At 44.8% G+C, this 15,288-nt stretch overlaps 2 protein-coding genes across 3 annotated transcripts in view; one reads left to right on the top strand and one right to left on the bottom strand.

The window, feature by feature from the left end:
* LOC141105079 (uncharacterized) overlaps positions 1-15,288 on the bottom strand; it is a 222,784-nt gene that overhangs the window by 21,677 nt on the left and 185,819 nt on the right. The gene's annotated exons all lie outside the window — the stretch shown is intronic.
* The window catches only part of LOC141105494 (uncharacterized), a 63,528-nt gene continuing 55,320 nt past the window's right edge, over positions 7,081-15,288 (top strand). Inside the window, exons 1-8 of the mRNA XM_073595350.1 lie at positions 7,081-7,206; positions 10,363-10,720; positions 11,533-11,618; positions 11,739-11,901; positions 12,018-13,333; positions 13,465-13,606; positions 14,151-14,344; positions 14,471-14,612. Coding sequence (XP_073451451.1) covers positions 10,636-10,720; positions 11,533-11,618; positions 11,739-11,901; positions 12,018-13,333; positions 13,465-13,606; positions 14,151-14,344; positions 14,471-14,612 — 2,128 coding nt within the window. The 5' untranslated portion in view covers positions 7,081-7,206; positions 10,363-10,635. The remainder of the gene's footprint in view (positions 7,207-10,362; positions 10,721-11,532; positions 11,619-11,738; positions 11,902-12,017; positions 13,334-13,464; positions 13,607-14,150; positions 14,345-14,470; positions 14,613-15,288) is intronic.

Genomic DNA, 15,288 nt, shown 5'->3' with positions numbered 1-15,288 from the left:
CCTAGGAAGTGATGTAAGCTGGACACAGGAAGTGATGTATTGTGTGCCTAGGAAGTGATATAAGGCGGACACAGGAAGTGAGGTAATGTGGGCCTAGGAAGTGGCGTAAGGTGGGCACAGGAAGTGAAGTAAGCGTAAAAACATGGCGCTCCTGACAAGAGAACAGTTGGCAGGAAGTAGAGAGGAGACATTGCTGGAACTGGAGTAGTGAGAGTATTAGAAGGAGTCCTAGGGTTGCCACCTCATCCCTTTAAAACCAAACACATATTAATTACACAGGTTCTGTGGCTGATTAAGGTGGGCAGTCATGACAATACATGGGGCAACAAGCGGGCAATCATAATTCATGGGCCAACAATTGGGTTGCCACATCATCCCTTTAAACCCGAACACATATGAATTTCTCAGGTTCTGTGGCTGATTAAGGTGGTAATTAAACTCACTTGGGGCCTTATCTGCATTAAATTAGTCTCAGAACCCATGTAATTCATATGTGTTCGGGTTTAAAGGGATGAGGTGGCAACCCTAGCCAACAAGTGAGCTATTTTGACAATACATGTGGTGACATTTCAGCAATCATGACAATACATGGGACAACAAGTGGGCAATCATGACAATGCATAGGACAATTAGTGGGCAATCTTGACAATACCCAGGACAACAAGTGGGCAATCATACCAATACGCAGGACAAGTGGGTCATCTTGACAATACATTTGACAGCAAGTGAGTAATCATGACAATACATGGGACAACAAGTGGGCAATCATAATACATGGGACAGCAATTGTGACAATACATAGGACAATACGTGAGCAATATTGACAATAAATGGGACAATAACTGGGCAATTGTGACAATACATGGGGCAACAAGTATTCATATTATTATATTGTATGTTCATCAGTTTGTCTGATTTTGTAAGATAAACCAGACATCTCTACACTTTACAATATTCTTCCCTTTTTTTTAACAACTATCATTCTCTGATGATCGGTTATTGGAATGTGATCAGTTCATAGACAGTCATCCATTGGGGTTTTTATACTAAGATGGAGCATCCAGAAGGTCCAGTTCCACACGTGTCAGCTGATATTCTAAGTATACATGGAGGCACTACAAATGTCACATAGAATATTCCCATGGCCACCATCTTAGTTCTCCTCCTCATGGTCACAATTTTTGGCTCCATATGTTTACAGTCAAAATTTTTACTAGTAATATGGAGGTTATCCCCATCAGTGGCTTGCATCGTATGTTGGTGTCATGTGATTAGCCCCGTTATTGTAATCTTGATTATTGTTCCTGTCATTGCAACAACTTAAGCCATCATTGCAACACCAAGTTTCTTCTCCGCCTAGCTTTGGAGTGACATACCCCTCTGTGGACTGGGTGTTTCAGGGCCAGTCTGGAAATGGAAGTGGGTGTAATATTGCTTCCACCTTCTCAAATTCCCAGCTCGACCTGGTGCTCAGATTGTCAGGCTGCTGATTCCTCTGTGTAGCACGAATCACTTGACGAAAAGTCAGAGTAACATCAACTGATGGTCTTCCTTTATTGAGAGAGCATGCATGACAGCTGTAAAACAGCCAACGTGTTTCAGCCTTCGGGCCTTAATCATGGCTGATTTATTGGCTGATTAAGATCTGACACTCAAGACGGCCTTACAGTCTTCCTTTTTTGAAATACCATGCATGACAACTGTAAAACAGTCAATGCGTTTCGGCCTTAATCATGGCTGGTTTATTGGTTGATTAAGGCCTGGCGGTTGAAACGTGTTGGATGTTTTACAGCTTTTAAGCATGTTATTTCAATAAAGGAAGACCGCCAGTTGTTGTTACCCCGAGTGCCGACTTTTCCTCTAGCGATTCAGTCTGGGAGTGACCTTAAAGCAGTGGGTTCCGCTTGTAGTGCTTTTGAGACCTTGTTCTAGTAAAAGTTAGCCACAGAGCGTTTCCAGGTCCAGAAGTGCCACCTTGGCCCCAGCGCTTGCCCCGTCTCTGAAGACCCATTCTGTGAGTCGGTACACAGGGTGCCTTTAAACTTTCCACTTCCATCAGTTTTACACCAAAAGGGATTAACACCGAGGGACTAAGCTCCGATTTCATCTTCTGGGTGCAGTTTTGCGCCAACGCACTCTGTGCCCGTTTTCCAGCCAGTGTCCAAAAAGCACCTTCCTGCCGCTGCTCTGGCTTGCAAGAGCCATGTGGAGCTCTGTTTCTACTGCCAACCTACTGTCACGAGGGCCACGTACCTGATGTGAGACCGAAGTAGTGGGGAGGCCTCCCTTGCGCCTCAGATTTCTTAAAGCCTCTGGAGATGGAGACAGAGACTTGGTGGGGACACCGAGTGGCAGAGGTGCCAAGGGTGCAGAGCACCGTGCAAGCCTTAGCCTGGGACCCGAGCCGAGGTCAAGTCCAGTTGGACAACGAGGCATAAAATGGTTAATCAGAAGAAGAATGGTTGAGATCCAAGCTGGGGTCGGTTCCAATCTGGCAGCTGAGTACAAAAGGGGCAAAGAAGTAGAATGGTTAAGGTACAAATCCGAGGTCAAAGGCAAGCAGCAATCAAGAGTAGTCAAATAGGTTTCAAGGTCACAACAGGTTCAGACAGATCACACACTTGCACAGGAACAAGTGGGGACTGAAGATAATCCAGCAATTTGGCAGTGTCTGGGCTGGGCTTATATAGGGAAGTTTGAGATCACTTCCTGTGCGCCTCCTGGGCATTTTCCCGCCTTTTTCCATCAGATTGATGTCACTTCCTGTGCGCCTCCTGGGGATTTTCCCACCTTTTTCCATCAGGTTGATGTCACTTCCTGTGCGCCTCCTGGGTATTTTCCCAACTTTTTCCATCAGGTTGAGCTCACTTCCTGTGCGCTTCCTGGGCATTTTCCTGCCCTTTTCCATCAAGTCTTCTGCGCAGGTGTGGGTTGGCGCCCTGAGGCGTCTTTGGTGCATGCTCAGTTGGCACGGATTTCCTCTTGCGGCAACTTGTGACTAGTGACTTGGTCATCTCCAGCAATCTGATCCTCGAACACTGCCCAGGGGTAAGGGGGTGCTACACTGCATTTCACATGGGTGTACTTAGGCATACTTAAACTGCCACCTAAGTTTGAGTTGCCCCTGCAACCTCAGCTGAGGCTCTGTCAGTCTTTTGCCTGAAATCTCACAAATATATAACTGATGTGGGAATCATTCCCATTCAATAGCATGCAGCAGCAGCCCTCAAAAAGGGAGAGCCACGTTGGCTTAATGTACTGTTCGCTACTTTCAATAAATGTCTCTTAATCTACCATCAAACTTGTATTCTTTTAGACACCAGGCACTCCTCCTTTCTTACTATTCCAAGTTTACATGTGGAAACGATGTTAGGGCCGTACCAAAAAGGCAGTAGCCCAAGCCCTAAGATGGCTCACAGTCAGTATCTATCATTGTGTCAAGAATTTGTGGTAGTGAGCCCTTGTGGATCGCCAACTCTTGGTTCCCCAGGGCGCAGAGTCTAAGCCCCAGCCTGCATTTTCTCCAGAGCCCCTGATGGTGGGAATGGATTTGCAGCAAACTGGAACCAAGGCGCGACCCCCCCCAGGTATGTCCAGCTGAGGATGCAAAGACCACTCGCGTGTGCAGACTGCAACAGTAGGAAATCCAGGAGACAAGCCGAGGTCAGGACGGGCAGCAAACATGCACAGACGGTGAACAAACCCGGGTCCGTACATGGGTCGTCAGGAACAGGATACTCAAGTGACAAGCGAACGGGAGCTCCGAGAATTGTGAAGTTGCTCAGGCAATATCGACTACACTGAGAATTTCTTATACAGGTGAGTAAACTAGGGGGCGGGCCAGAAAGTGATGGAAGGGAAGGAAATAAAAGCACAAAGAATAGCAGGCAACGCCCATAGGTGAGCACAGCCAAACCACACTTAGTTATATAGTAGGTGAGGTTGAAAAAAGACAAGTCCATCAAATCCAACCTATGTGTGTGATTATATGTCAGTATTACATTGTATATCCCTGTATGTTGCGGTCGCCCAGGTGCTTATCTAATAGTTTTTTGAAATTATCGATGCCCCTCGCTGAGACCACCTCCTGTGGAAGGGAATTCCACATGCTTGACGGTCTTTTGCCACGTACACACGGTTGGATTTTCCGAGGGGAAATGTTGGATGTCAGCTTGTTGTCGGAAAGTCCGACCGAGTGTACGCTCCATCGAACATTTGCTGTCGGGCTTTCCGCCAACAAACGTAGATTAGCAGGTTCTCAAATTTTCCGCCAACAAAACTTTGTTGTTGGAAAGTCCGAACGTGTGTACACAAGTCCGTCGCACAAAAGTTCACGCATGCTCGGAATCAAGCAGAAGGAGCCGCACTGGCTATTGAACTTCCTTTTTCTCGGCTCGCCGTACGTCTTTTACGTCAACGCATTCTCATGTTCGGAATTGTTGGCCAACATTTGTGTGACCACGTGTATGCAAGACAAGTTTGAGCCAACAACCTTCGAACAAAAATCCACTGTTTTGTTGGCGGAAAGTCCAAACGTGTGTAATTTTAGTGAATGGCCGCGTGTCTTATTAAATCCCCTTGTGCGGAAAAGTTTTCTCCCTATTGTGGGGTCACCAGTACGGTATTTGTTCATTAAAATCATATCCCCTCTCAAGCGTCTCTTCTCCAGAGAGAATAAGTTCAGTGCTCGCAACCTTTCCTCATAACTAAGATCCTCCAGACCCTTTATTAGCTTTGTTGCCCTTCTTTGTACTCGCTCCATTTCCAGTACATCCTTCCTGAGGACTGGTGCCCAGAACTGGACAGCATACTCTAGGTGCGGCCGGACCAGAGTCTTGTAGAGCGGGAGAATTATCGTTTTATCTCTGGAGTTCATTCCCTTTTTAATGCCAATATTCTGTTTGCTTTGTTAGCAGCAGCTTGGCATTGCATGCCATTGCTGAGCCTATCATCTACTAGGACCCCCAGGTCCTTTTCCATCCTAGATTCCCCCAGAGGTACTCCCCCCAGTCTATAGATTGCATTCATATTTTTGCCACCCAAATGCATTATTTTAAATATTTCCACATTAAACCTCATTTGCCATGTAGTTGCCAACCCCATTCATTTGTTCAGATCTTCTTGCAAGGTTTCCACATCCTGTGGAGAAGTTATTGCCCTGCTTAGCTTAGTATCGTCTGCAAATACAGAGATTGAACTGTTTATCCCATCCTCCAGGTCGTTTATGAACAAATTAAACAGGATTGGTCCCAGCACAGAACCCTGGGGGACCCCACTACCCACCCCTGACCATTCTGAGTATTCCCCATTTATCATCACCCTCTGAACACGCCCTTGTAGCCAGTTTTCAATCCATGTACTCACCCTATGGTCCATGCCAACGGACCTTATTTTTTACAGTAAACGTTTATGGTGAACTGTGTCAAATGCTTTTGCAAAATCCAGATACACCACGTCTACGGGCCTTCCTTTATCTAGATGGCAACTCACCTCCTCATAGAAGTGTAGCGCAACGACCCCCCGAAGGAGCTGCAATTTGTGTGTTCTATCCGTAAATCACATTTACCATTTAGCCCATCGCAGCCCATAGAAATAGAAACAGTCCATTTTTGTCATTTTCTCTTGCGTTTATTGGTGTAACATGAACTGGGATAGGAGAAGGAGTTTTCTGAGATGCTCTTTTTTGCTGCTTTATGATCTTTCCTTTGCCTTCTCATGCAAAGACTTAGAACAATGCGGACTATGAAAAGTCACTCTGAATAACTTTTCATTGGGAAGATAGGAGTAGATTTACTAGAGAATACATAGGCTGTTGTAGTAAAGAGTCACTCTGAATAACTTCTTCACCCGTAGACCTTTTTAGAACAATCTGTATCTCTTTTTGTGCTCAGAGCTTTACCTCCACCTTTTGACCACTACTTCCCGTCTGTACAGTACTTCCAAGTTGAGCAAAGGAAGAGATTACTCTGAATAATTCCTCCCGCCTGACTGATTGGAATCCCGGGGTATTGTTGAACCCAAAGTCACAAACCATCACCGCCTGTCTCAATGACTTGCGTACCAACATCCCTCAGCCTCTGGTAGTACCCTTCCCATTGCCTTTCACTCACTTGATCAACAGTCCATGTGCCACTCACAAACAATCGATCGCCCAGTTGTCTTCCGCTTAGTTGCTACTTCTTCTGCAATGGTTTCTCCATCCCTTCTCTCCAGTCTGGCACGCTCCCTTCCCCATAGGGGCGTCCAGCGACACCAGCGACTACATGCTGTGCGGTGTCACTAACTCCTCTCCTCCGTGTGGCCTGGTCCCCCCCTCCTTCCCCGTAGGGGGGGCTCTGCTCCGTCCCCCGCAGGGGAACTCTCTGATGTCTCCCTCTTCGGACTCCTTTTGCAACATGTGACGCCAGCTTTTATGAGAGTCCCGCCTCCTGCCAAACAAATTAATGATTGGCCAGAACTCACACACGAGCTGCCTGTCACTCAGATCCCAAGTCCAACCTCCCTTCCAGAACCATTTCCACTGAAAGCAAGAGGAGGCATCTCTGGGTCCAAGCACAGGTGGCCACACCCTGCACCACACCGACACTCCCAGTTCTCAAAATAAACAACCAGGCCTGGAATCACAATGCAAGCCTGGCTAAATTTACCTGAAACCATACTTTGTCATTTAAACTCAGAAAGCTCACCTACATGAAAGTAGGTGCCCGCTACAGAAGGTTAATAGATTGGTTTGGCAATAACGATTCTTCATGAATCCATGCTGATTACTGCTAATGATACCGTTCTCATTGCTAAAATCTTGTATATAGTCCCTTATCATCCCCTCCAAGAGCGTGAATAGGAGGCCTTGGGGATAAGCTAACGGTTGGTTTGTTTGTTTTCCCCAAACATTCGTCTGAACGTCGGACTTTCCCACGTTCTTGAACTTTCCAACATTGGCCCGATCATTTCTCAGTCACGATTTGCAAGTTGTCCAGCAGGTGGCGATCTCTGCGACTTTAGCAGAGAACGTGCGCAGGAGGTGATGTGAGATACAGGAAGTGATGTAAGGAACAGGCAGGAAGTGATGACGGTGCAGAGAGGAAGTGATGTCAGGTGCAGACAGGAAGTGATGACAGGTTCAGACAGGAAGTGATGTCAGATATAAGTAGGAAGTTACGGGGAGGAAATAGAGAAGCTACGTAGCTGGAACTGGCAGCAGAGGAGGTAATAAGATATTATTTTCTATTTACACCCAGTAACTCTCCCGTCATGTCCGTCCTCTTCCTCCATAGTCACTGTGACGTCTTTTATCTCCAGCAGATGACGTGACATACATCCTATCTATTATAAAAGCTAAAAACATCTTTCCTTCTGTATCTGAACACCCCAAACCTAAAGAAAATCCCTAAGAAAGACCAAAAATACCCCCAAAATGAAAAGGTAAACTAAAAAAAAAAGACCCTATGAAACAAAAGCCGACTTTTTTATAGGTTTAGGTTTGCAAAATTAATTTTTTTTAAAAATATTTTGCTATGTAAAAATAAAAAAATAAATTAAAAAAGGCGACAGCTGCCCTCAAATCAACCATGTAATAAAATAATAGTAAAAAAAAAAAAAAAAACTAATATTAAGAAATCACAAAAATAAAAAAGCAGAAAAGGGGGTGATTGCCCCAGAGCTGTCAATGAAAAGTCCCGCTGATACCAATAGTTCCAGTAAGGACTTTTTGGGTAATTAAAGATCTACAGTATTTCATAAAAGTAAGTACACCCCTCACATTTTTGTAAATCTTTTCTTCTATCTTTTCATGTGACAACACTGAAGAAATGACACTTTGTCTACAATGTAAAGTAGTGAGTGTACAGCTTGTATAACAGTGTAAATTTGCTGTCCCCTCAAAATAACTCAACACACAGCCATTAATGTCTAAACCGCTGGCAACAAAAGTCAGTACACCCCTAAGTGAAAATGTCCAAATTGGGCCCAATTAGCCATTTTCCCTCCCCGATGTGTCATATGCCTCGTTAGTGTTACAAGGTCTCAGGTGTGAATGGGGAGCAGGTGTGTTAAATTTGGTGTTATCGCTCTCACTCTCTCATACTGGTCACTGGAAGTTCAACATGCCACCTCCATGGCAAAGAACTGTCTGAGGATCTGAAAAAAAGAATTGTTGCTCCACATAAAGATGTCCTAGGCTATAAAAAGATTGCCAAGACCCTGAAACTGAGCTGCAGCACGGTGGCCAAGACCATACAGCGGTATAACAGGACAGGTTCCACTCAGAACAGGCCTCTCCATGGTCCACCAAAGAAGTTGAGGTCACGTGCTCAGCGTCATATCCAGAGGTTGTCTTTGGGAAATAGACGTATGAGTGCTGCCAGCATTGCTGCAGAGTAAGGATGAGCTCCGGCGTGTTCGCACACTCCACGTGCAGAGCCCGCCAGGAAGTCGGCACAGCACTGCGCTAATCACAGGCAGTGAGACATTTCCCGATCTCTGCAGCCGCACATGGGGAAAATGTCTCACTGCCTGTGATTAGCGCAGCGCCGTGCCGACTTCCTGGCGGGCTCTGCACGTGGAGTGTGCGAACACGCCGGAGCTCATCCTTACTGCAGAGGTTGAAGGGGTGGGGGGTCAGCCTGTCAGTGCTCAGACCATACACCGCACACTGCATCAAATTGGTCTGCATGGCTGTCATCCCAGAAGGAAGCCTCTTCTAAAGGTGATGCGCAAGAAAGCCCGCAAACAGTTTGCTGAAGACAAGCAGACTAAGGACATGGATTTCTGGAACCATGTCCTGTGGTCTTATGAGACTAAGATAAACTTGGTTCAGATGGTGACAAGCGTGTGTGGAGGCAACCAGGTGAGAAGTACAAAGACAAGTGTGTCTTGTCTACAGTCAAGCATGGTGGTGGGAGTGTCATGGTCTGGGGGTACATGAGTGCTGCCAGCACTGGAGAGCTACAGATCATTGAGGGAACCATGAATGCCAACATGTACTGTGACATACTGAAGCAGAGCATGATCCCCTCCCCTCGGAGACTGGGCCGCAGGGCAGTATTCCAACATGATAACGACCCCAAACACACCTCCAAGATGACCACTGCCTTGCTAAAGAAGCTGAGGGTAAAAGGTGATGGACTGGCCAAGCATGTCTCCAGACCTAAACCCTATTGATCATCTGTGGGACATCCTCAAACAGAAAGTGGAGGAGCGCAAGGTCTCTAACATCCACCAGCTCTGTGATGTCATCATGGAGGAGGGGAAGAGGACTCCAGTGACAACCTGTGAAGCTCTGGTAACCTCCATGCCTAAGAGGGTTAAGGCAGTGCTGGAAAATAATGGTGGCCACACAAAATATTGACACTTGGGCCCAATTTGGATATTTTTACTTAGGGGTGTACTCACTTTTGTTGCCAGCGGTTTAGACATTAATGGCTGTGTGTTGAGTTATTTTGAGGGGGACAGCAAATTTACACTGTTATACAAGCTGTACACTCACTACTTTACATTGTAGACAAGTGTCATTTCTTCAGTGTTGTCACATGAAAAGATAGAAGAAAAGATTTACAAAAATGTGAGGGGTGTACTTACTTTTGTGAGATACTGTATGAACCCCACCCCACCACCGCAATTTGCAGGAGTAAAGCACAGTTTCCTAACTGACCGTAATCTCTTTCCCTGTCGTTTCCCATACACTGACACTGTGGCTGCTGTGAGACCCCTTTAGAATGAGGGAGCTGGGTTGTCCATTTCCCCCATTATTGGCTCTTCTTAATCTGCTGGACATGGGCTAAAGGATATGCCATGCTTTATGGGGGGTTTAAACAATTGTTCAAGCCAATTCAGCCCAGAATATTCCCATTTGGGCACATCTGAATCCCAGGGGTTTACTGCAAATGCATGGTCAGGCAAATCCAAACCTCCTCCCTGGCGATCATCAACCTGCTGACCAGAGAGGTGAGGAGGATTCTGGGAGGTCACATGACATCACTCTTATCTCTATTAATAAAACACAGACCTGACCGGAGAGGTGAGGAGGATTCTGGGAGGTCACATGACATCACTCTTATCTCTATTAATAAAACACAGACCTGACCGGAGAGGTGAGGAGGATTCTGGGAGGTCACATGACATCACTCTTCTCTCTATTAATAAAACACAGACCTGACCGGAGAGGTGAGGAGGATTCTGGGAGGTCACATGACATCACTCTTATCTCTATTAATAAAACACAGACCTGACCGGAGAGGTGAGGAGGATTCTGGGAGGTCACATGACATCACTCTTATCTCTATTAATAAAACACAGACCTGACCGGAGAGGTGAGGAGGATTCTGGGATGGGATGTAGTGACCGTTGTTATTTTTTTTAACCTAGGATTTTGCAGTGATAAAGCTGTCTAGTGAGCAATGGACACCCAACAGTCTTCCTCATAGACCATCTGACATCACAACTACATCCTCACTACTGGATACCAGAAAAACACAACAAGCAGAAGATTATAAAAGTCACCATTAAGGTCACTGAGCTGCTGACAGGAGAAGTGAGCGGTGCTGGGAGTAACAGACAAGGGATGTGTCTGGATGGTGACTGTATCATTGTGTGTGTCAGGTTCCTATAAGGTGTCAGGAGGTCACTGTCTATTTCTCCATGGAGGAGTGGGAGTATTTAGAAGGACACAAGGATCTCTACAAGGACGTCATGATGGACAATCAACCGCCCCTCACATCACCGGGTAAGAGAACAGTGTAATAAATATGGTAAAGCGGAGAAAATTATTTGTCAACATGTTCTACTCACATGTTCCCAACAAATGAGGAGGAGATACTGTACACCATATGAAAGGTCCATCTCCATTCCTCAATATAACGTCATGTTCCCAACAAATGAGGAGAAGATACTGTATACCATATGAAAGGTCCATCTCCATTCCTCAATATAACGTCATGTTCCCAACAAATGAGGAGGAGATACTGTACACCATATGAAAGGCCCATCTCCATTCCTCAATATAATGTCATGTTCCCAATAAATGAGGAGGAGATACTGTACACCATATGAAAGGTCCATCTCCATTCCTCAATATAATGTCATGTTCCCAACAAATGAAGAGATACTGTACACCATATGAAAGGTCCATCTCCATTCCTCAATATAATGTCACGTTCCCAACAAATGAGGTGGAGATACTGTACACCATATGAAAGGTCCATCTCCATTCCTCAATATAACGTCATGTTCCCAACAAATGAGGAGATACTGTACACCATATGAAAGGTCCATCTCCATTCCTCAATATAACGTCATGTTCCCAACAAATGAGGAGGAGATACTGTACACCATATGAAAGATCCATCTCAATTCCTCAATATAATGTCATGTTCCCAACAAATGAGGTGAGGATACAGCACACCATCCCTCACATCAACGGGTAAGAGGAGACTTTATTGTAAAGGAGAGAGCAGTACGGAGGGTCCACCTAGATCCCCCATCATCTGATAAACACATAGAAACAATGTATTCAGTCAGTGTGTGTGTTTCCTACAGGTGGATCCAGTACTGGGAACTGTTCCTGTCCTCTGTATTCCCGGGATCCGGCACTGGATGATCACAACTATGCGCGCTGTTACCAGGTTGGTTGGAGCATCTACAAAATGAATGTGACTCAACAAGACAAGTTGCAAGTTGATGTTTTTTTCCCTGTGGTCTTTCATTAATAATTCTTATATTTGCAACCCATTTTCTTGATTTAGGGTAAAGATCTGATAGATCTAAAAGTTGAGTTTAGAACAGAAAAGCAAGAAACGTATATGAGATGTGACCTTTCCCTGGAAGAAGGTAAAATGATAAGGCCAATTAACGAGAAGGAATTTATCCATGTCATTATGAAGAATTGGCGGCCCCTCACATCACTGGGTAAGATGAGACTTTATTGTAAAGGAGAGAGCAGTACGGAGGGTCCACCTAGGTCCTCCATCATCTGATAAACACATCGAAACAATGTATTCAGTCAGTGTGTGTGTTTCCTACAGATGGATCCAATAATAGGAACCCACCAGAGAGATGTACCCGTCCTCTTTACTTCCGGGATTCCACACAGGAAGATCATATCTACGCACACCATGATCAGGTGGATGGATCCAGTAATAGGAACTCACCAGAGAGATGTCCCCATCCTCTTTTTTCACGAGACTCCACACAGGAAGATCATATCTATGCATACCGTGACAATGTGGATGGATCCAGTAATGGGAACCCACCAGAGAAATGTCTCCGTCCTCTGTATTCCCAGGATTCCACACAGAAAGATCACATCTACGCACACCATGATCAGGTAGATGGATCCAGTAATGGGAACTCTCCAGAGAGATGTCCTCTGTATTCCCGGGATTCCACACTGGAAGATCATATCTACGCACACCGTGATCAGGTAGATGGATCCAGTAATGGGAACTCACCAGAAAGATGTCCTCCTTCTCTGTATTCCGGGGATTCCACACAGGAAGATCATATCTACGCACACCGTGATCAGGTAGATGGATCCAGTAATGGGAACCCACCAGAGAGATGCCTCCGTCCTCCTTATTCCCGGGATTCCACACAGGAGGATCATATCTACGCACAACATGATCATGTAAATGGATCCAGTAATGAGAACTCACCAGAAAGATGTACCCATCCTCTGAATTTCTGGGATTCGACACAGGAAGATCATATCTATGCAGACATTGATCAAAAAGATGGATCCAGTAAAGGGCACCCACCAGAGAGATGTCCCCATCCTCTGTATTCCCAGAATTCCACACAGGAAGATCATATCTACGCCCACTATGATCAAATAGATGGATCCAGTAATGAGAACCCACCAGAGAGATGTCCCTATCCTCTGTATTCCCAAAATTCCACACAGGAAGATCATATCTATGCACACAATAATCCAACAGATGGATCCAGTAATGGGAACCCACCAGAGAGATGTCCCCGTCCTCTGTATTCCCGGGATTACACACAGGAAGATCATATCTATGCACACAATGATCAAACAGATGGATCCAGTTATGAGAACCCACCAGAGAGATGTCCCCGTCCTCTGTATTCCCCGGATTACACACAGGAAGATCATATCTATGCACACAATGATCAAACAGATGGATCCAGTTATGAGAACCCACCAGAGAGATGTCCCCGTCCTCTGTATTCCCGGGATGCTACACAGGAGGATCATAGCTACGCATACCGTGATCAACTAGATTTATGCAGTAATGGGAATCCACCAGAGAAATGTCCCAGTCCTCTGTATTCCAGGGATTTCACACTGGAAGATCACAACTATGCTCAACGCTATCAGGTAGGTGGAACATATATGGTCCTCTATTCTGTGTCATCTTCTCAGATAAAGTGCAGATCTTATACAGCAGGTTAATGTTCTGTTTTTGAAGCTTCTAAGTCATTTTTTTTTCAATATTTTTGCGATGGAAGTGTGATGATATGATGAATATGGAAGTTGGGAGTAAAGCAGAAGAAGCAGAGGTTAATATGAGGGGTGATCAGAAGTCAACGGAGGAAAGTGGGTTGATGGTGACAGACAATGAGAAGAGGTTTCGTCTGGATGACACTGAAGGTGATTGTAAATATTATATAGAGCACTGATTTATATTTCTTTTTTTTTGTTTTGCTTGGTTGTTTTCTTAAAGCCAAACTCCAGGAGAGATCTTATTTTAAAACCTACATTTTTCCAGCTTGGCTCCATCTAACACTTCATTTCTCACATCTGGAGATGCGGACATTCACTGAAGTACATACAGTCAGCGCTGGTGTTTTCCAGGTGCTGCTCAAGCGACTTACCTTCTGCAGTATATACTGAACACAGCAGATCGCTTTCTTGGCAGGTCTACCACTCAGAGAACATCTTGTATTTTTTTTCAACGACCACAAGGAGTTCTCTGATTGGACAAGGTAGAGATTTTCATCATTTGTCCCTCCTCTCGGCCTCATCCAATGAAAGATGGCCTTGTATTAATTTAAAAAGAAATACAAGATGTAAAGTATGTAGGTTGTCATTGATTACATTCTTGGTAGTTGCCTGGATAGTTCAGTTTATTGGAAAGAGCAGAACGAACGTTCAACCTAGATGTTTCTTCATCCCCCATAACTGTTTCTTGCAGATGGATCCAGTAATGGAAACCAATCAGAGAGATGTACCCGTCCTTTGTTTTCCCGGGATTCCACGCAGGAAAATCATATCTACGCACACCATGATCAGGTAGATGGATCCAGTAATGGGAACCCACCAGAGAGATGTCCTCTGTATTCCCGGGATTCCACACAGGAAGATCACACCATCCCTCACCATCATCAGGTAGGTGGGACTGGGCATGTAGGAAAGTGATCCCATACTCTGAAAGATAACAGTCTTCTATGTACAGTATACAATATTAAAGTTCACATTCTAAGGGTTTTATATTTTGTCATTGTGTTGGTTAAGGATGAAGAATTTATTATTAAGAAAACTGAGGTTGAAAAGGAGAAACAAGAGACATATGAGAAGGGTGATCAGCAAATTATGGAGAAGGATGAAATGATGGACACTGGTAAAGAGGTGGACTCTTCCCCAGATATCAGCTCAGGTAAATATTCATCACTAGATGCAATAACATATTAACCTTTTACTTCTACAAATGGAAGATATATTGACTGATTGAATGTGGGGAATTAGCAGACCTGCATGCTCACGCCTTTTGCTGGAAAGGTCCATCTCCATTCCTCAATATAATGTCATGTTCCCAACAAATGAGGAGAAGATATTGTACACCATATGAAAGGTCCATCTCCATTCCTCAATATAATGTCATGTTCCCAACCAATGAGGAGGAGATACTGTACATCATATGAAAGGTCCATCTCCATTCCTCAATATAATGTCATGTTCCCAACAAATGAGGAGGAGATACTGTACATCATATGAAAGGTCCATCTCCATTCCTCAATATAATGTCATGTTCCCAACAAATGAGGTGGAGATACTGTACACCAATGTTTCTCAACTCCAGTCCTCAAGTACCAACAGGTCATGTTTTCAGGATTTCCCTCAGATGAAACGGCTGTGGTAAATACTAAGACAGTGAAACTGATCAAATCACCTGTGCAAAATAATGGAAAGCCTGAAAACATGACCTTTAAGGGGTCCATCTCCATTCCTCAATATATCATCATGTTCCCAACAAATGAGAAGGAGATACTGTACACCATATGAAAGGTCCATCTCCATTCCTCAATATCATGTCACATTCCCAACAAATGAGG

The sequence above is a fragment of the Aquarana catesbeiana genome, linkage group LG08, assembly GCF_042186555.1.
Source record: "Aquarana catesbeiana isolate 2022-GZ linkage group LG08, ASM4218655v1, whole genome shotgun sequence".
NCBI classification, from domain to species: Eukaryota; Metazoa; Chordata; class Amphibia; order Anura; family Ranidae; genus Aquarana; species Aquarana catesbeiana.
Note: the sequence above shows the minus strand (reverse complement) of the source record. Positions and strands in the feature narration are given on the sequence as shown.